Source organism: Schistocerca americana, chromosome 1, assembly GCF_021461395.2.
Source record: "Schistocerca americana isolate TAMUIC-IGC-003095 chromosome 1, iqSchAmer2.1, whole genome shotgun sequence".
Lineage (NCBI taxonomy): Eukaryota > Metazoa > Arthropoda > Insecta > Orthoptera > Acrididae > Schistocerca > Schistocerca americana.
In genome coordinates this window covers 210,253,371-210,276,347 of record NC_060119.1, presented here as the reverse complement: position 1 = coordinate 210,276,347, position 22,977 = coordinate 210,253,371, and the positions used below count along the sequence as shown (strand labels likewise).

The window sequence follows — 22,977 nt, the reverse complement described above, 5'->3', positions numbered from 1 at the left end:
CACCTCACGACCGCGGGTGCCTTCGCTTGGCCGGTTCACCGCCAATGACCTTGTATGGGTACGGGGATATGGCAGGTGGCCAAAATGGAGTCCTGGCTGCATCTTATGACACCGTGGCCAATGCCTGTATGAAATCCAGATGGACACGGGTGTTGCAGTGCGTCATTCGGACCAGCTTCAGCCTGATGTGCCAGCAACGCCTGTTCCGGATGCCGCTACACCACCTTCAGCTCTACCTGACGCTCAGGATACTGGAATCTCACATTACTCACAACACAGTTCTCACACCATCATATTGGTGCCAGCACAAGGACTGACGCCACCAGGAGACATGCCCATGCAGGAACCAGATGACCATCATCTGTTGGAGCATCTCTACTCGCCTCCTTCTCCTACAGATGCGGACACATCGCCCATGTCTCCTGTTATAACAACCAGACTTGCCGCAATGGGCAGATTGGTGCACGGGGCCCCAGCAGATTCGACCCCCACGTCTCGTGTCATCTCGACCCGTTATCATCGGGGACACTTCCGTCCATATGAGAAGCCTCCTCCTCAAGACTTTACGGCCAGTCAAACAACACCTATGGACGTTAGCAATCTACAGGTCACCTCCATCAAGACCCGTGCAAAAACTTCAAAGGGGGGAAAAGTGTTGTGACTCGCCGATCTTTCAAAGTGCCGCCGCGCAGTTACGCGCGTCCTCTACATGCGGCGCTGTCTGCCAGCCATGCAGCAGCAGCGCCACCTAAGTGGCCAGCCAGCCAGCAGCCACTAGACTCGGACTCAGTTATGATTTGACTGTTAAAGTGTACACACGTCTAACTCTGTTTACTTGATCTGTGACTTTCATGTGTTGTGTCTTCCTTGAAATATATTTGTTCAGCTTGAAGTTATAAAACCTGCCTGTCTGTGTTTCTCATTAAGCTTAATTCCTTTCAATGTTGAATCACTGGATGCTGATCTTAGTCTAAAGAAGATGTACTCCCATGAGTTTCAGTGCCCCTCTTAAGGATTTTGCTATCAAGCCAGCCAATTTACCCTTCTCTTTCCAATTGAGATGCAGGCCATGCCTAGTGAAATCTCATCTACCAATTGCATCAACATGAACCAAACACATGTCTGATGCAGTAGCCACCTGAAGCAGCTGCTCTAACTCCATGTTGACCCCCCTTACAGAGGTGGTCAATGTCCTTAGTTTGATAGACTTAATGTACCAATTCCATCAGTTTACCAGGTTAACCTGGAACATTTCTTAAGCTATTCAGACCATTGCCATTGTTATTAGGTCTCCATGTTGAGTTTTGGAGAACATTATATTGTTGTGTTTTTAACTATTACTTCAAATCTAAACGTTGTGACCCATTTCATGGTTGTCCTCCACAAGATGTACTGGACAACCAAGGTAGGGTCCTTCTGCTATCCTCATTGCAGTGGATGAAGTGTACATTTTCATCACATGGAAGGCTTTGATCACTTCTTGTCCATTGCAGTGTTAAACTGATGTAGTTATGGATGATTTGGAAATGAAATAATGGGTGAGAGTGTCAGCATGCAACCAACTTTTCTTCAATAGTACAAAGGAAGCTGCCAAACTTAATGTCCCCACCTGGTGGAAAGTTCCCAATCACCAGTTCCACATGTCTTTAATACATAACATGGGGAAGACACCATTCAGCAGTTTCATAATCAAAAACTGAATGCTGCTAATTTTCCTTCCTTTGGCAGCAAGACCGCCATTGTTTGTACTACTTCCTCAGTAATTCCCATGAATGTCTCCCTGCTGTTCTCGATAAGCTCTCACTTGTGATGTGATGATGATACATTTTTCTTAATATTTTGGCTTACTTTTTAGTGTGCCCTATTTTCATACTTTAGTTGCCAGAGTTTAGTTGCCCTAGTGACAAACAGTTTGACATTGGTAAAACAATAATGGTTCAGATATCTTCTGTTCACACACATCCCTTTTTCTTCTTTCTAATTCAAAGACTTGCTATAAGCCTGCTAAGAAAAATTGTGGTGCATGGAATCTCTTTGTCCGAGTTGTCGTTAGATTCAGAATGTTCCTCTATCCTTATGAACTGTAACATAAATCTTATTTATGGACACTCCATTACTTCCTGGCAGAACAGTTCCATATGTATGTATGCATTAAAAATGTAATGCAAACTGTAGTGTTAATCCATGTTCTTCAGTATACTAACATAGGTTCAATCAGTGAATTTCTTCTCAAGGGCTGTTAATACAGATTTACTGAAATTTAATCAAAAACTTCACGTAAATCTATAGGTCTCAGTAAAATGGTAATTCATATTTATTGCTCCAACCTATAATTTTGTTCACAACTTTCTTTTGATTAACTGTGCTATGTACACTTCTAAAGAAAGTTCATGCATTTGTTTGATTAAAAATCCAATGTTTGTTTTATGTGTCTAGTAAATATTTTGTACATTATAAAGAGGTTCCTGGCAAGCCTACACTTTATGTCTTTCTCTCTTACTTCTTGTGAGGTTGAATTATTACAGCATTGTTCTAGCTTTTAGGATATTTTCTTCCTCCACACACATTCTGTAAATAATTTTGGAAATTAATTTTGTATAGTTTTGCTTCCAGCTTGAACAGTTTCTGTTGAAACAACATTACCTTCAGGCACTTTTACATACTTTGTACTGCAAATGGCTTTATACACATCATGTGGCATTGTGTCAGGCATTTCATTATTTCAGGCATTCGAATGCTGGTGCAATTAATCAAATAGTAGTACAATTTTCTGTCTGTTATTATTAATGAGCCATCTGCTATCTTAACAGATGAATTAGTGTTTGCTCAACAGATGTTACTCTTTTGTTTTCTTCACACTCATAGTGTTTTCATTTGTTTCTCTTACCACTTTTTCATATAAATTCTCACTTTCTCTCAAGAAATTTTCAAATCGTTATTTTTTTAAATGCAGTTTAGTTCCCTTTTCAATTACTTGAAACTTGCAACAAGATGTTGGTTTCACTTTCTAAAACTTCATATGAATGTTGGTTGTTCATGAGAAAATCATGTTATGCCCCAGGTAAGAAGAAGTAATCTCTACTAGCACAAGTCAGAATTGGGTAACAGCAGGAGTGAGGCTATGGAGACTTCTGTTTATTTTTTCAAAATATTCTTGCCATGTTAATTGAAATCCCCCTGCTGACCTGTGACTATGGAAGGGCTATACTCAACACCATGCAGGATCTCAACAGTCCCACATGACCAGTGCTCAAAGGGACAGACTTATTTTTCATTCAGCCTTGCAGGACCATTCAGCCACATCACATACCTCTGGAGTCAGGAAATGAGCTTGTTTGCAGTGGATAAGTGTCCACAAGGACAGTGTGACAACATCTGGAGCACTATGGACTGCTAGCACAATGACCATTGTTGTGGATTGTCTTGATATAGCAGCAGAGAGAGGTGCACCTACAGTGGTGTGCTTATCAACAACACTGGACACTAGTGGCATCCTGTCATCTTTTCAGGCGAGTCCTGCTTCAGCTCTGTCAAAATTTGTTGCTCGTATACTTCACAGAAGTAGCCAGCAGTGGTTGCTTCTGTCTGTTAATGTATAACTTGACTCTTTCCACCTCCCTGGAGGCTCTCCTTGAAGCTCCCAAAGGGCTCTATTGTTAATGGGTGCATCTGCATTGATCTGCTGACTTTGCAGTGACATTTTATGTTGACAGGACCAGACATTGCCAGCATGGGCTTAACAGGATCTGTTGATGATCATACACAGAAAGAGGCAGAAGAGGAAAATGCTGAGTTGGATCTCGATGGAATAGATGATGCTGAAATTGACTCATATATTATGTCAGAAAAAGAAACTAAATATAAAGATGATCTCTGGATGAAAATTAATGCTTCTTATCTCGAGAAACAGAAAGGTAATTATCTTAATTTTTAGTACTACAATATAACTATAGCATAATTGCATCATCTGGTTTTGCTTATTGTGGTTTGTGTTCCCTGACTTTTCAAATCACTGGAGGTAGCTTTTGATTCCATGAAATTACAATCGAAAAAATGAAGTTTAACTCTGTTTATACCTACAGTCATTTTAAAACTTAGAAACACCTTCAAGGACTTTGCTTTGACAAGAGGTGAGGTTGTGGGTCTGTCAACAAAGTCAAACCTTTTACAGTGGCGGTATCAACTAACTAGTCTCTAAGTGAGAGAAATATGTTCATCACCAGGATGACTATGTTGGGAAATAAATATGGAGACATGAAGAATAAAGGTGTAGAATGTTAATAAAGTTTGTTTTATTTTAAAAGCTTTAAAGTGTCTCATATAAGAAATTTAGAAGCATTGCTTACTCCCTCGTACCATAACCGTTGTCACTTAGCCATTATCCACCCCATTTTGTTTTTGGATATATGAACTTTTTGTTTTTGGACATTTGAAAACTTCATTTATCCCCTCCCCTCCCCACTCCCTTATACTCCCTGTAGGCTGGAAACCACTTCCATGGCATCAGACGTGATGACTGCTCCCTGTGGCACATAACCAGCTTTCGGTAGATTTAATATCCATACCAGAAAACCCCAACCCTGGTTCACTTAATGAAGTGGAAGGGTGGAGTGAAAACCTTCAAAGTAAATTTTCAGCAAAGAAGTAGATCTAATAATTAAGTCTTTGATTGTGACGCATCATCGTTTGTCGTTTCATATGAATTTGAGTGAGATTGGTCAGCAGGTCTAGAATAGATTTGTTTTGACTTTATTATTTAAAATTATTAAAACATTGAAGACTGTTTTTTAAACAAGTTGTTGGACCTGAATTTGAAGCACTTTACTACAAATCTTCCAGTGGTGCACATTCATTGTGTGTGACGTATCTACACTTGGCTACAGACTGCTTTGTCAAGCCTACAAATATCCAGTGTCAAATTTCATCACATATTATCTTAGTTTACAAAGATTGCTAAGTGAAACATGAATGAAATGAGGCAATCAAAATATATTTCATAAGTACATTGTAGTGGAAAGGGCTGGTGAATACATCAGTAATGTAGTCTGTTACCAGTGATATGGAGAACAACCTGACCGCCATGTGCTGGGCCACAGGGTAGAAATGATGTACTCACTGAGTGGATAAAATTATGTAAGTTTCAAGATGGCCAGTAAAAATCTGTAGTGAGTAATGTTTGATGTTGGTGCTCCATAGCTTCACGATAGACATGAATGTGAATCACGGAGTAACTTTGTAACTATTCCCAAAAATTAGGAGAGACTGGTTTGAAATATGGAATTATCTTTAATTAGTGTCAGCATACCTCACTGAAATGTTTGGGTGAAACTCAGTGGTATCATTTGATTAATTCTTACTATTGTAATTTGTATACCAAGAAGACATAGGGCAGATAAATTAAAATTAATGTTGTTTAATAGTAATCAACACTATGCAAGCAGTCGTTTAGGTAGGCATATGTATTACATGTATTATTTTGTTGGAATATTCTGCAAATAGGTTCAACAATGATCTATACTATCTATATTGCTGTAAATAAGTTGGTGACTCATTGATTAAAAAATTGAATATGTATGTGTTATCCATCTATAAATAGCTACTTTACCTTTAGGATGATAGAGATTTTTTGAAAAATCCAAGAATTCTTTCACTATTAAAATTTACTTGGGAAGTGAGCAGCAGTGTGTCAGTAATGGTAGAATTCTATAACTATTGAAGACATCTAAAACATAGATGTCATTATGATGATGATGATCATCATCATCAGTGTCATCACCGTCATTATCTTCATTATATTCCAAGAAGTCTATGGCTGGCACTGCTTCTTGCTTTCCGTATTCCACTTTCTCCGATAATGCCAGTTCCTCGTTTGTAGTCCTCTGGCATCCATCATGTCCTAGACTTCTTGACCCCAGATCCTCTTAAGTTGTACATGCTTTCTTGTTTCTGTTGAGTTCCAATACCTCACTTTTTTTGCTCATCAGCTGTTGTCCATCATCATACTGTTTTAGACATTTCATCTTTATCAATGTCTGTTATTGATTTATCAACCCCTGTAGCCTTCCTTATGAGGGTATTTGGTGCACAGTCTAGCTTGGAGATGCCACAACTTCAGCTCCAGAAGTCCATTTATAGTACAAGCTACTTGTTTCTCTGATGCTAGTTTCTTCCCATATTTCTGCTCCCCACCTAGAAATACACTCCTGGAAATGGAAAAAAGAACACATTGACACCAGTGTGTCAGACCCACCATACTTGCTCCGGACACTGCGAGAGGGCTGTACAAGCAATGATCACACGCACGGCGCAGCGGACACACCAGGAACCGCGGTGTTGGCCGTCGAATGGCGCTAGCTGCGCAGCATTTGTGCACCGCCGCCGTCAGTGTCAGCCAGTTTGCCGTGGCATACGGAGCTCCATCGCAGTCTTTAACACTGGTAGCATGCCGCGACAGCGTGGACGTGAACCGTATGTGCAGTTGACGGACTTTGAGCGAGGGCGTATAGTGGGCATGCGGGAGGCCGGGTGGACGTACCGCCGAATTGCTCAACACGTGGGGCGTGAGGTCTCCACAGTACATCGATGTTGTCGCCAGTGGTCGGCGGAAGGTGCACGTGCCCGTCGACCTGGGACCGGACCGCAGCGACGCACGGATGCACGCCAAGACCGTAGGATCCTACGCAGTGCCGTAGGGGACCGCACCGCCACTTCCCAGCAAATTAGGGACACTGTTGCTCCTGGGGTATCGGCGAGGACCATTCGCAACCGTCTCCATGAAGCTGGGCTACGGTCCCGCACACCGTTAGGCCGTCTTCCGCTCACGCCCCAACATCGTGCAGCCCCCCTCCAGTGGTGTCGCGACAGGCGTGAATGGAGGGACGAATGGAGACGTGTCGTCTTCAGCGATGAGAGTCGCTTCTGCCTTGGTGCCAATGATGGTCGTATGCGTGTTTGGCGCCGTGCAGGTGAGCGCCACAATCAGGACTGCATACGACCGAGGCACACAGGGCCAACACCCGGCATCATGGTGTGGGGAGCGATCTCCTACACTGGCCGTACACCACTGGTGATCGTCGAGGGGACACTGAATAGTGCACGGTACATCCAAACCGTCATCGAACCCATCGTTCTACCATTCCTAGACCGGCAAGGGAACTTGCTGTTCCAACAGGACAATGCACGTCCGCATGTATCCCGTGCCACCCAACGTGCTCTAGAAGGTGTAAGTCAACTACCCTGGCCAGCAAGATCTCCGGATCTGTCCACCATTGAGCATGTTTGGGACTGGATGAAGCGTCGTCTCACGCGGTCTGCACGTCCAGCACGAACGCTGGTCCAACTGAGGCGCCAGGTGGAAATGGCATGGCAAGCCGTTCCACAGGACTACATCCAGCATCTCTACGATCGTCTCCATGGGAGAATAGCAGCCTGCATTGCCGCGAAAGGTGGATATACACTGTACTAGTGCCGACATTGTGCATGCTCTGTTGCCTGTGTCTATGTGCCCGTGGTTCTGTCAGTGTGATCATGTGATGTGTCTGACCCCAGGAATGTGTCAATAAAGTTTCCCCTTCCTGGGACAATGAATTCACGGTGTTCTTATTTCAATTTCCAGGAGTGTATTTTCCAGAACTGAGTGATATATTACCTGTTTCATTCTTTTTGTTGTTTCGTTATTTCAAAGGACTGAGTTCAGTTGACGTATGGCCCTCTTGCCCTGCCCTGTTTTATTATTTATGTCATCGGCACTTCGTCCATTTGATGATGTCAAACTCCCAGACATGTAAAAGACTTAAATCCTCTGCTCTTGATTTATGCCTAAACTACCCATTCTTATCTTCAAAGCATTTTGCTGACCTTGGCCCATCAGACAATCCCTATTGTCATTTACCACATTTCCCTCGTACTGACCAACAATGGGATAATTCGTTCTCCACCCAGTACATGTATTCAAGTCCACAATAATTAAATTTTCTTTTTGAGCATTCAGATCCCCAATAATAAAATTTTATTTTTGATCATTTATCTTCTTCAGTGATCCTGTCACCCCCACATAAAGTTTTTCTTTTTCCTCCATTTTGGCACCATCATTTAGTGCATACATAGCCATGATCATGACTGAATGGCTTAATGTTTTCATGTTCATCTGCAGAATCCTTTCTCTAATCTGATCCTAGCCTTAAAACTTTCATTTGCATCTCCAGAATTCTTTCACTAATCTGATACTAAGATTTTATATCTTTTTTGTAAATTTTCCAGTTAGGTATGGAGACCCCAGTTCTGGCTCTCTCCTCTTTAGGCACAGTTATCATAAGAATTAAAAATGCAAACACAAAAGTGATAATAAAGTAAGATTTTCATGTTTCGAAAAAAGCAAACTTACAGGAATAGAAGGGAGTGGTAGGGAACCAAAAGGTTGACTTCAGTTTATTGATAGAACTATAAAAAAGTGTAGCTTCAACATCATGTTTCCTATGGTGTTTCATTTCTGACAAAAGATAACCAATTGTCCCATACCAGTTGGTTTGTTTCAACAATATTAAATTAAAGTTAGTTATAAGTGTAGCAATTTGCTACCACCTATCAACCTGTGGGCAAACACACAACCATGTAATAAATTTAGTGGGTCAACTACCAGCCTAATTACAGTCAATAAATAGATCAGAAACACAGTTAAATATGAAACATATTATATTTACTCAATTATAAGATTAGATTAGATTCAGTTTTTGTTCCACAGACCCAAAAAATTAGATGATTCTCATGGTTGTGGAACATGTCAGATAAGGTTTTCCCCAAATTTGTCATTTGAAAACTATAGGGTCATCTTATATTCATGTATTAAACTATTTCTGCTGAGATCAACGTTTTACATTGTTTGATAAACTGCTATAAGTGTTGCCTTACATTTAGTGATAAAGCTTGAGCTGTTGAGGTCATGTGCAAATTTATTTTGAAAAATTCAGAAGGGTAGGGAGGGCAAATGATACTTGCACTTGGTACAGTATCGATCTTGCTTGACTAATCATGTGACATTTGACTTGTGCAGTACTAGTGCAAGGGATATGCAAGAAAATATCAACTAGCCACCACAATAATCTATTACACTGCTTAAAATTTGACAGTTTTGTGAAAAACTGGAGGATATAGAATTCAATGCTGTTATCTTACAAATCTTGTTTTATTTGAACATATATGCAATAAATGTTCTCATACACGGATTGATACTGTATAAGACATGTATGGTGCTTGTTAAGTAAAGTTAACCTCGCAAGGCAAAATGTTGTCCTTCAAAAAACATAACTTGAATCTCAATGCAAGTCAGTATGTTATTTGTCTTATGAGATACTGCAATGATTTACCAAGTGGGGTGCAAAGGAGAATTTCTGTCATTGGTCTCTTATTAGAATACTGAGTAAAAACATTACCACCTTTTAATCAGCTTTAGAACAAATGGTGACATGCAGATGAAACAAGAAAGAAAAGTAATCAAGAATAAAACGTCTAAAAAAGTCATATTAAACTGGCTAAAATTGTTATCAGGATAATGAATTACAGTGCCAAGACATCTTATGGAGAGAGTCCAACAGAAGTCACTAGATCACAGAATGAATGGCAGTTTGAGAATCTTAGTGAATCATGATTGCAATCTTTTATTTAAGTACTAGTTGTTTTTGTTACACATGACCTGCATCCTAGAAGATATTGCAGTCCATGCTTCACAGTTGCTCAGCACAGCATTACAGAAGGGTTGGAGAGGGAACAGTGATACCAGCTTGGCTGAGAACTAGGATGGTTTGGGGAGGGGAGCAGTGAACAGGCAGCAAATTCCATCAAGCTCCCAGCAATGGGAACATATACCACTTCAGTTTCTCTGAATCCATTTGAACTGACTTTAAAATTAGACAGATACACAACAGTAGTACACATTTCTGGAAGAGGTGGTAAAAGACTACATAGGGGCCAGTGGCATACTTACGTGTTTCCTGCAACAATGTTGTTGATGCTCACTGTGAGGTATAATGGGAACAAAAGGGAGTATGTCAGCTGCTAGTTCTGTGCAGCCAATGAGAGAGCAATGGGCAGACAATATGTTTGGAAGCAGGAAACATTGTAACATTCTCACATCAGTATAGAAGCAAAATCTGATATATTCAGCAAGAAGCAGCTGCATTCTCAGGTTCCATCATAATCGCAACCTCAGATGTTGCAACATATTCAAAAGAAACAGTGAAATATTTGTGATAACAAAGATAAAATTCATAACTGTGCTATTAGGATGACAGTGATGTTTAAAAATAGTAATACCACAGACAACAGGCATAAAAGGAGAAAAAGGTAGTGAAGATAAAAATTAATGTAAACCATTTCTTTTTATTTTAATTCTTGTGTTAACAAAATGTAGACAATCAATAAATGACTTAAGTTTAAAATAGATATAATGCTGATGTGCCGATGTCCTTGTGGGGGTGGTTCCCCTGTAGGAAGGTGGACGGGCACAGCCAGTGGAGTATGCTGCCACGGCAAACTGTGATGCTGGTGGATATAATTGTGGAAGCAAAAGTCATAAAAAGAGATGAACCGAAAAACCACTTTACAAGAGAGGCCTTCAGCATGAAAGACAGAGGACAATGCCTTGAGAATCATGACTGCTGTGGTAGATAAACAACAAACAACATAAGAAAACATGGAAAAGACATCAACCAACAGTCAAAAAGTGTCTAAAAATGGTCCAGCAATCTTGATATCACTTCTGTCCCAAGGTATTGTTGGTACTGGCCAAGGTGAAAAACAGCGTGCAGTGCTGCCTGTTGATTTAGACACTTGTCGCAGACTGTGACCCACTGTTCCACCTAGTAATCAATGTGTTTAAGCACTGGGTCTGTAGCTACTGGGGATGTAATCTTGGAGTTGGCAATGGAGAAAGTATCAAATAGTCTGTCATGCTTTCATGGCAAATGGAAAATATGATGATTTGTCTTGAGCAGACAATGGATTGAGCACTAATGCATATGCCACTATGTAGCATGGAAAGACAACAGAGAATTCAAAAGTAACAAAGCCTGGAACTCAAACAAATTCTCAGCATGAGGATCATTAACAACCCCATAAGTGTTTTGATGGAACACAACTTTATAAATTGACCAACAACAGGAATGTGATGTTTATTGTAGCTTACCAGATGACGTTTGCAGGAGCCAGTGGCTGGGAGCTCAGCCATGCATATGTTTGAGGGTTGAGGAGTGAAACAGCTATTCCAGTGTTCACAAGCAGCTCCCTCATGTTGCATAAAGCAAGAGGGGCCAGAGGAAAATGCTGCATGGTGTCCTTGTTGTTGTAGCTGGTTGAGTTGTTCATTGCGGTGAGGTTTCCTGGTATAAACTGCAGTGACTTCCTCTTCTCACAGTGAGCTTGCTCCATGCACTGATGTGGTTCACAAACGATGATGCCTTGCTGAGTCATACTGCGGTGGCTGAAACCATGCTACACAGGCCTCTGTTGTGATTACGACTGGGGGACTTGGTGGCTGTGGCAGTGGGACAGGCCAGTGCCCTGTCTCAGTGACCATCCGTGGCAGTCGCTGTTTAGCATCAGCAGGCCAGGGTTCTCGGCTTCAGCCCACTCGTGGTGTTTGTGCAGTGTCCCAGGACGATGGCGCTAGTGCGTTACCACAATGCACACCAGGTGATGACTCCCATTACAGGCAGCTGCCTGCTGATGGCATCTGATGATAGTGATGGTGATGACTACAGTGGTGGCATCACTACTCCAGTGACGGCATCACTCTGGTGCCTCCTAGGCTACGACCCGAATTATGATTATGACTGTTACGATGACTGCGATGACTCCGAATTAGTGGTGGCACTGAGTGACACAGGCTCTTTGTCACTCCAATGCCTCAAGATGTTTGCAGTTCTTCCTCCCCAGTAGGCCAGTGGAATATTCCGATGTAACTGACCCAATTACCACTCTCAATGTTGACACTCTCACATGTGGCAAGATGCTTCTTGTCACATCTTCCAGTGGTCGGTGATACAGTGTTCTCCTTTGTGTTCCTTAACTCGACACTCCTCTGAGACACTTGTATCACGGTAGCATACCATTGGCAGCAGAACAAAATGTAACACACATATGAGTTCTGGCTCCCAATATTCCTACACGTTTTAACTAACTTCATTACTCTAAAACTCCTATCTTTAACTAACTTAATCACTATAATCATTTGACCCTTTACACAACAGTAAAGAGTGCTCTGACAAACCACATCTCCAGGCACTAGGCAGATGATCGCATCCCTAACCATGAAGACTGCATATGATGTGGGTCAGATTGTAGGTAGAAAAGACGTGGAGACTGACGTGGCTGCTTGTGGCACTAGCAAAAATTAAACATGAGTGGTAAGGGCATGGGTGAGCAAGCTATGATAAAAAGAGAACAAACAACACAAGACAGCAAAGGAGAGTGAAACAGGTCCTGAAATGGGGGATAGCCAACACAACAACTAAGAGAAACGGGCCAGTTCCTAAAAAGGGGGCCAATGAACAGAACAACAAAGAGAGGGAGGCTGTGTCTGAAAAGGAGACCAATGAATATAGCAGTGAGAGCACGCGAGAAAAAATTGAAGACAGAAACAAAGCCATACAAGTGTCTGTGTCTGTTACCCAAAATATGAAAAATTTCTCCTGGATCCACGAGTAAAAACTTGCTGAACTGCAACAGAGTCATTGGATGGCTAAAAACAGTGGTAGTGCATAGGGAGATGGTGGAATCTGCATTGTCAGCATAGCCATGAAGTCATCTAAGAAGAAGTTGCTGTTGCTGGAGAAGTGAACAAAGAACTGCATACATGGAGAACTACGTGAAAAAACATTCACTGAAGTTAGGCACACAAAAGATCCAAAGTTGAACCCAGGAAAGTTCTGTAACAGAGCACACCAAAGTTCTACTCATTGCCACTTGTGTTGTGGCTCTAAACATGATAAAAGATACGGTTGTCAGAAACCAGGAAGTAACAGAAGTACTGACTTGTACAAGACTTGTCGGCACTTGCAGACTGGTGACAAATACAGGCTGCTGGCTGGAGCCTGTGAGTGGTAATATAAAGAGCATTTGCCAACCAGGGGCCACTGTCACTCAGCTGAGGCAATTGAGGCACCAAACCATGATTAGCAACCTCTGGTGGGGGTGTGGGGCAGCCAAATGATGTGCTACTCAAAACTGTGAGATTCATGCCATGTTAGGGGCGGCAAAAGTGTAGCAATGTACAGATTACTATAATACCAACACACAACAAATAAAATAAATCTCCAGAATTGCAGATTGTCGCATCAGAATGAATGTGTTCAAACTACCTGCTACCATGTTATCACAAGCTAACATCAGCTGCTCTTAGGCTGCTCAGCTCTTACCCAGACCAAGAACACCAACAAAAGACCTTAAATCTGCACTGCTTTCTTCTTTCATAGCTTGTTCCTGTAACCACTGTTATGCTAAAGTTAGCTTTTAAGTTATAGACCATCATTTGACATTATTTACAGTTGATGTACATATTTTATATTACACAAATAAGATACAGCTTTATGATATGTTTACAGCCCATTATTATACAGATTAATTTTATACATACCAATAATCATGGTTTTTAGAGGCTATTTTTGCAATACAAGTTGAAACTGCAGGAACTGCAAGTTCAAAACTTGATTCTTCATGCCCTTACATTACTGCTTCGGTCAAACGCCACTCTTACAACATCACACTACCAGAATTTCTTACTAATGTGTATAAACAGTAAAAAACAATAATATAAACTTTTTATGCAGAGGTTAATCTTTTTTTGTAATTGTTGTGGATACTTTGCTATGGCACACAACAATTGTAGTATGATTTTTTTGTTTATAACATATTCCTCTTTTGTTTAAAATTGTCTCATAGCCTCAAGCTGTAAGTAACTTCATTCTCTGTCAGATGGTATATCATTTTGTTTGTGAATGGTGTCTGTAATTGTAAACATTTTTATTATAAACTACAGAGTGTGTGTGTGTGTGTGTGTGTGTGTGTGTGTGTGTGTATGATGTGACTTACCGAACGAAAGTGCTGGCAGGTCGATAGACACACAAACATACACATGAAATTTAAGCTTTCGCAACAAACTGTTGCCTCATCAGGAAAGAGGGAAGGAGAGGGAAAGACGAAAGGATGTGGGTTTTAAGGGAGAGGGTAAGGAGTCATTCCAATCCCGGGAGGGGAAAGACTTACCTTAGGGGGAAAAAAGGGGTATACACTCGCGCGCGCACACACACACACACACACACACACACACACACACAAGCAGACATTTTTCTCCATTACTACTTTTTTGTTCTTGACTGGCAATAATTTTATTGGAATCATCAGTCTTTTTTTTAATATATAATTTAATTTTAGATGTGCTCAGAACCTCAACACATTAGTGTGCTGCTTGCAAGCACCGCAGTTTACTTAGTGACATGGGGTTTTCTGGAAGTGGTGACATAGCTGGCCATGACTCAGCAGCCTCAAGCTTTTTTATGGCATGCAGTACATCTCACATACCTTATATAGCCATCTTGCTGCAACTCCACCATTTATATGTCACTCAACTTAATCTTTGCTCTTCCTGATAGATTTATACATGTAAAATCTATAGCTTGTTGAGTTATATGTTCATCTGTAAAGGTAGCCACACACAGAACAATAATGCGATTCATTCTCAAGTACTGCTCGAGTGTTTGGGATCCCCACCAGGTTGAATTAAAGGAAGACATAAAAGCGATTCAAAGATGTGCTGCTAGACTTGTTATCACTAGGCTCGATCAGCATGTGAGAACTACAGAAATGCTGTGCGAACTCGAATGGGAATCTCTGGACAGAAGACACCATTCATTTCATGAAACAGTACTGAGAAAACTTAGAGATCTGGCATTTGCTGCTAATTGCAGAACAGTTCTACTGCTGCCAATGTGCACTTCATATAAGGACCACAAAAACAGGACAAGGAAAATTAGGACTTGTACAGAGACATGACAGTCATTCTCCTGTCACTGTATTTCCGAATGTAACAGGAACGGAAATTACTAGTAGTGTACTTGTAGAGTATGTATGTACATGTGGATCAACACTAGACATTAATCCTGAGGCAGTAAATGCTTGTTTGCTATGTAATTGTAGTTCTTTCAGATCTGATTTAAAAAATTTCCTTTCATAGTATGGAGACCTATAATACATTAGTTTAAAACAAACCATCTATAACCCCTTGGAGAAGCTGGTATTGACTTGACAACTATTAATAAAAAATAAAGAAATAAAATGTGTGTGTTTTAAAGTATTGTCCGGACCATGAACATTTGAATTGAAGTCCAAAAAAGCAACAGCTCATTGTCTGCAAATACCATTTACAGAATCATGTTAAAGGGGAAATCGCAAACAATTCTCAAGCAAACGTAATTCAACTGAGAAGGTTTTCCGCTGCCAGACTTCTGTACTTCATAAAAAATTTAGGAACTTAAATGGATTTGAACAGCATATTCAGTGCAAAATTAATAGCATGGTTTGTAAGCCACTTCCCAGGCTGTGGCTAAGCCATGTCTCCACAATATCCTTTCTTTCAGGAGGGCTAGTTCTGCAAGGTTCACAGGAGAGCTTCTGTAAAGTTTGGAAGGTAGGAGACGAGATACTGGCAGAAGTAAAGCTGTGAGTACCGGGCGTGAGTCGTGCTGTGGTAGCTCAGATGGTAGACCACTTGCCCGCGGAAGGCAAAGGTCCTGAGTTCAAGTCTCGGTCGGGCACACAGTTTTAATCTGCCAGGAAGTTTCATATCAGCGCACACTCCGCTGCAGAGTGAAAATCTCATTCTGGTTATTGAAGATGATTACCAGTTTTTTATAACATTATTCCAGATGCTGCTTGCCCATCCAGTGACAGTTTGTTATTAAAAATAATTTGATATCTGCTTTATAAGCATGTTTCATTTTACCTTGTTTCTCAGGACTGCCGAAGTATAAGTACCCCTTATTTTCTTTCCAGAAAATCTCTATAGTGTAATATGGTCTACACATATATATACTTTGTGAGAAGAATTCTTTTGATTGTGAACACTGTCGCTCATGCACAGTGGTTTGTACATTTTTATCCCTTCTGAAATTCTTGCCTTTCAGCAATTATTTGAACTGTCTGAACACATGAAAGACATTCGAGGTGAGGTCTGGTGAGTAAGGTGGGTGATTGAGACATTAGAATTTCATATTTTGTGTTGTTGATACAGTTAAACAGGAAGTATTGGGAAGAGCATTGTTGATCAAAAGTCCTCATTGTTCACTTCTGATTGCAGGGTGAAGATGATTTTGAAGTAGCTTTGAGTATGAATTACTGGCCACTGTGTTAATCCCCTTTCCAAATTACACTCCAAAAATATTCCTTTTTCACCCAATAAAGATAGAGAGAGCATGAGTTGTACAGCTGATAGTTGAATGAAGATCTTTTTTCAAAGAGCTCTGACGCCATTCCTTACTAGATCTTTTCATTTCAGATTGGTCATAGTGCACCCTGGTTTCATCTCCTGTAACAAGTCTGCCCAGAAAGCCATTACCTTTGACCTGGAAATGACACAGAAGCTTCTCACAGGCACTGATGCAACAGTCTCTCAATTCAACAATCACATGCTGTGGCACATATCAAGCAGACACATCATGGACAACATTGTGTGCTCAAACAACACTTATATCCAAAATAGTGGTTATTTCATTTACAGTAACATGCTTGTTTTCTTTCACAAACTCTTCCACTACAGAAATGTTTTTATTCATTTCTATATGGAATATTTGGCCTGGGTAAAATGGTACAATCCACAGAAGTCAGCCTTTTAAACTCTCTGCATCACTCGTACACTTGCTTCAGAGACACATGTGAAGCATCATACTTTTGTGTTCATCCTGTGGAACATTTCTGCTGGTTTAACAGCTTCACTACTCTGCAAACATATCACTTCTCCAATGTGGTGCAAGTCAACAACAGGCTGGAAACTATTTGTCATTCGTCTAACAAAAGGAAAACTCCTGCAAAAATGATAGTACAAGTTTTAGGAATTTTATTGCACTTTCAAACTTCTCATTTGAATCCTCCTCCTATATTTGTTGTATTTTCTTCTTATATTTTGGGTCTTGTGTGTCTACAGTTTATGGCCTCACTATAACAACATTTGTTTTAGAAAAAGCTGAAAAGTTGGCAAAGGAAAAAGAAGAAGGGAAGCCAGAAAAGAAGAAGAGAAAATGTGGAAATAGGAAAATTAGAATCCCACCTTCAAGTTCTGCAGGAGAAGCAATTGAAAAAATGCTGCAGGAGAAAAAAATATCATTAAAAATTAATTATGATGTCTTAAAAAGCCTAAATGCAAAAGATGAAGGACAGCCTGAGAAGACGTCTGAATCAACAACAGCTGGCTCAGCCAGCTCAACGCAGCTAGTAAAATCTCTGCCTGCAAGGTAAGTATATAAATCTTCATCCATATTATCTATGTCTTTCTGTAGCAACACTTATGCATTTTCTGAAAGTTACTTTTAAACTATAGAACCTGATCCCACACTTGTAATGAGGTGATCCGTCACCCCTGGTAGAACAGCCTATGCTGCACCCCTCCCCCGGTAAAACTAACATCTGCAATTTTTTCCATGTAGATTAAGCTCATTTTATAATTTTGTCTCGGTCAATAAAAATGAAGTATTAGTGTAAAATAGTACTTAAATGAATTACATTGTCCAGTCACCTGAATAACTGTCTTTACAGTGCAGATTGCTGCGAGATATGCAGGTGCTGACAGGGATGTGGAGCCATGTCAACTCCAGTGCCGCGGCCAGCTTGCTAGGTTTCTTGGTTCAGGACCCATGGTGTGAACAGACTGTTAAGGTGGCCCCACAGATCATCAATTGGGTTTAAATCTGGAGAGTTTGATAGCCAAGGAAGTACAGTAAACTCATCCTAGGCTCTTCAAACGATGCACATACGCCCTCAAGCTGAGTGACACGTTACATTGTACTGCTGGTAGATGCCATCATGCCAAGGAAAAACAAAGTGCATGGACATGGTCCCCAAGGATAGATACATATTTTTGTTGATCCATTGCACCTTACAGAATGATGAGATCACCTAGGGAATGCCATGAAAGCTTTCCCCAGACCATAATGCTCTGACAATTATTGTGGGGTGTATGCTTTCAGGCATTTCACACCAACAGCCATATGTCTGATGGGACACAAAATGTGATTCACCTGAAAAGACCACCTGTCACCATTCAGTGTACATCCAGTTCTGGTATTGGCTTGCAAAACCCAGCCTTCGTTGCTGATGAACAGCAGTCAGCATGGGTACATGAACCAGGCTGCTTCTGTAGAGGCAGATATGCACAAACCTATACTGAACAGCTATTGAGGAGACATTGTTTATAGCCCCTTGGTTCATCTGAGTGGTTAGTTGCTCAACAGTTGCGTGTCTGCTTGTCCATACACACCTCCATAGCTGTCATTCACCACTGTCATCTGTGGCCCTTGGTGCACCACAGTTGCCTCGATACCTGTTTTGTAATAGAGCCATTTTGCCATGCACGGCTTACTTTAACCATTCCAGCACATGAACAGTTTACAGACTTAGCTGTTTCGGAAATGCTTCCACCCTTCGCCCAAAACCCAGTGATCTTGCCCTTTCGGATGTCAGATAAATCGCTCCATTCCCTCATTACGACAGTGACTGCATTGTTTTTCCCATCCCCTCCAACACACTTACATACTCTCCACCACTAGCGCTGCCATTTGCTGTCTGTGAGAGGTTATTGGACGTGTATGTCGAAGTTAGTTAGTTACATGTTCCATTGATCAATAACACGGAAAAACCGTTATGATGTGGAACATGTCAAATGCACAAGAAATGTGCACAGGAAACAAGGTGTTTTTTTGTTTTGTTTTGTTTTTTTACATTATAGTGTTATACCTAAATATTTCTATTATCTATCCCATTCCCTTAAATGGCACAAAATGCATATATTATATCTCCAGATTTATTTACTCATATTCAAGAATTCATCTATGGTATAGAAGGAGATGTCAAGGAGGTATGATTTCAGTTTGTTTTTGAAATTATTGCTGCTGTCTGTCAGACATTTTATGTCATCCGGTAATTTATCAAAAAGTTTTATAGCAGCATATTTTACCCCTTTCTGTGCCAAAGATAGGTTAAGTAAAGGATAGTGTAGGTCTTTCTTTTTTCTGGTATTGTAATCATGAATGTCGCTGTTGATTTTAAACTGGTCCATGTTGGTGAGAAAAAATTTCATTACTGAGTAAATGTACTGTGAAGCAGTTGTAAGAATTCCTAACCTTTTAAACAGATGCCTACAAGATGTGCGACTACCGTATTTACTCGAATCTAAGCCGCACTTTTTTTCCAGTTTTTGTAATCCAAAAAACCACCTGCGGCTTAGAATCGAGTGCAAAGTCAGCGGAAATTCTGAAAAAAGTTGGTGGGTGCCGCCACAACTTACTTCTGCCATCGAATATATGTAGCGCTACACAGGCATGCTTTGTAGGCACAAAGATAAATACTGGCGCCAAAATGTCTGCGTCAGTAAATAAATTAAAAAAAAAAAAGGTGGAAGACGAGCTATTTTCAATGTACTACGAAAATCCGACTGGCAAGTCTGTTTGGGATGTTTGTCAATATGGCCAACTCTACGTTCTGAATTTTTTCCTATCTGTGAGAAGAGATGGTTGCTATAATAGGAACTCTTATAAATTGTGAATCACATGCAGTATTCTCGTCACCATAAGAATAATACGCATATAAACATTTTGCCATGTATTGTTTCATGTTTGCTGCTATCTCATTTAAATCTGATCTGCCTAATAAACTACAAAACTAGAGTGAGACAACAGCAAACGCGGAAGAATATAAATATCATGTCATGTTTATATTCGTATTATTCTTATGCTTAATAGTGATACAGTCAGAAATGAAGCACGGCAATTGACTAGATTTTTAAATCTAAGATGACTCTAATTTCTGTGTAGAATGTAATGTACTAAAGAGGCGCCTGCAAAGATTTTCAAACCGAGAAAAATTTTCGCTAAACTCTCGTTCAGAACATCTTCTATCATACGCAGTCTATTATTTGGCTCTTGTTGATCATTATCAAAGAAAGCAGCAGTGTAAGTAACAACAAATAGCAGTTTCTTGCCATTGTTTCACTAATGAGATGATTCCTCCTTTTTTTTTTTAAAAAAAAAAAAAAAAAAAAAAAAGGCGGCAGTAGCGCGCACAAAAGCAAGCCATGCCGCGAGCAGTGACAGGCCGTAAACACGCACTATCAGAATGCGACAAACAATGCATGACACAGTACATTAACGCATTTTCAGCTTAGAGTGACGTAAACACCTTTAACAAAGAAAACTGCGCTTATCAGATCAAAGAAAAACAAGCTATCAATTCAAACCAGACGAAGCACGTTGAAAAGGAAGGGTACCCGTATAAATACGGACGGAGCGCCTGACGCATAGCAATGGCTACCTGGTAAAGCTTGACTGCTAACTTACGACTCGAACCAAACTACTGTAGCTGTATTGTCATTCATTCGACCTAAATTGTGTCTCATATTACAATGGACCAACTTTGTTTCAATTTGGAGATGCGGCCTATAATTTTTCTCTCCCCTTGAATTTCGAGTCTCAAATTTCAGGTGCGGCTTACATTCAGGAAAATATTTTTTCCTTGATTTCGAGTCTCATTTTTCAGATGCGGCTTAGATTCGAGTAAATACGGTATGAACCCCTCACATTATTCTAACTACTTTCTTTTGAGCCGTGAATACCTTTTGCCTAAGTGTTGAGTTGCCCCAGAATATTATTCTGTATGACATCAGAGAGTGGTAGTATGCAAAGTATGTTAGCTTACTAATTTCTACATCCTCAAAATTGGCAATTATTCTGATTGCAAAAGTTGCTGAACCTAGTAACTTTAGGAGATCCAAAATATGAATTTTCCAATTAAGATTCTCATCTATATGTACACCCAAAAAACTTAGTATGCCCTACCCTGGCTACTGACTTCTTTTGATGTGTTATGTTTATTGAAGGAATTATACTTTTGCAGCAGAAAATTGGATGTACTGTGTTTTTTCAAAGTTCAGAGCAAGCCCATTTGCAGAAAACCAATTAATAACTTTTCCAAAGACCTTATTTGTATCATTTTCTATCGGACTCTCTTTTACTGGATTAATAATCGTGCTTGTATCATCAGCAAACATTGTCAGTTCAGCATCTTGTTTCACATAAGAAGGGAGATCATTCACATATATCAAGAACAGGAGGGGACCCATGATCGACCTTGTAGAGCACCTAATGTAATTTCACCCCAGTTAGATGAAGTGGCAAATTCCTTTGTATCACTTGAAGCCTATAAAGAGACTTTTTGCTTCCTGTTCTGTAGATATGACTTAAACCATTCATATGCTGATCAATTTATATCATAATATTGTAATGTCTCTAATATAATGTCACGGTTCACACAATCAAATGCTTTGGATAAGTCACAGAATATTCCTACTGGTGACATTTTACTATTTAAAGACTCTATTATGTGGACAGTGAAATTGTATATTGCTGTCTCAGTGGAACAGCATTTCTGAAATCCGAACTGTGGTTTACTAAGTATCCCATTACTGTTGAGATGGCTAACCAATCTTGAGCACATTACTTTCTCATAGATTTTTGAAAATGCTGTAAGCAAGGATACTGGCCAGTAATTATTGACATCTGTGGTGTCCCCCTTTTTGTAGAGAGGCCTGACAATGGCATATTTTAACCTGTCTGGAAAAATACCCTGAGTCAGTGATGCATTACATATGTGACTCAAAACATCAGCTGTAATTGCTCCACATTGTTTAATAACTTGTCATGTACTCCAACAGAACATTTATTTTTCAGAGACTTAATAATTTTCCTTATTTCACAAGAGGTTGTTAAATGAAACTTAATCTGACTAAAATTTTTCCAAACTGATTCTTCCATGTAGTGCCTGGCTTTTTCTTTTGAGCTATTCTCATCAATTTTTACTCCTACACTTAAGAAGTGATTGTTAAATACATTGGCTACCTGTGTACTGTTGGTTAAGATGGTCTCGTTCTCTTTAACAGTAATACTACCTACCCCAGTGGTTACTTTTCCTGTCTCCCTTCTAACAGCATTCCATATCGATTTGATTTGATAAGCAGTGATAACATTAATGTGACTGGACCCTGTATATTGATATAAAAGTTGCACACAAGAAGTTAAATATATCATTGTACTAAATAAATACAAGTTGTATAAACTCCCTAAAAAAACTGAAAGTAAAATAAAATCTATATCTTACTGTTAATGGCAGCTGCTGTACATTGGTTCCAAATATTATTTGTTTCTCATAAATTATTAATAGTGCATAAATTACTAATAACAAATAAGAGAAAAAGGCCTATAATGAGGAGCTGAGAAAATATGCATTTCGAAGAATTGCGCTTTTATTAGAATTTTATTTTTCATTTCCTACAGATTTGCTGATTATGTCGTTGAAGTCATGTTTAGCAACTGTGTAGTATTCTATTGACAATGCAGATAAATTTGTTTGACAGTCTGTTTTCACCAATACTAAACCTTAAGTAGTTTTTATTTTCTAAACTATGTTAATAATATGCTGCAATCATTGGCACTGTCGTAAATATTCTCAAAGCAATTTTGATGTTTGGGTAAGCGGATCTGCTAACCCAAACTCTGAAAAAAATCTTCAAAATATCTAAATGGGATGCTGTGTCAATGCTTTTAGTTGGCTCATTCACATGAAACTTGAAAGCAGCTATTTCACTAACTAGTTCTGCTGTTTCTCTGGCTATATTTGGCACCAAAATCAGCTGCATGTTTTAAAAGAAAAGAGATAGAGCTTTCAGTT

The 22,977-nt window shown here is 39.9% G+C and overlaps 1 protein-coding gene across 2 annotated transcripts in view; it reads left to right on the top strand.

Annotated features, from left to right (window-relative positions):
- The window catches only part of LOC124598689 (transcription factor IIIB 90 kDa subunit), a 363,153-nt gene that overhangs the window by 329,632 nt on the left and 10,544 nt on the right, over positions 1-22,977 (top strand). For both annotated transcript variants that reach the window (XM_047136022.1, XM_047136030.1), the window contains exons 10-11: positions 3,714-3,914; positions 17,222-17,495. In XM_047136022.1, the coding sequence (XP_046991978.1) occupies positions 3,714-3,914; positions 17,222-17,495 (475 nt within the window). The remainder of the gene's footprint in view (positions 1-3,713; positions 3,915-17,221; positions 17,496-22,977) is intronic.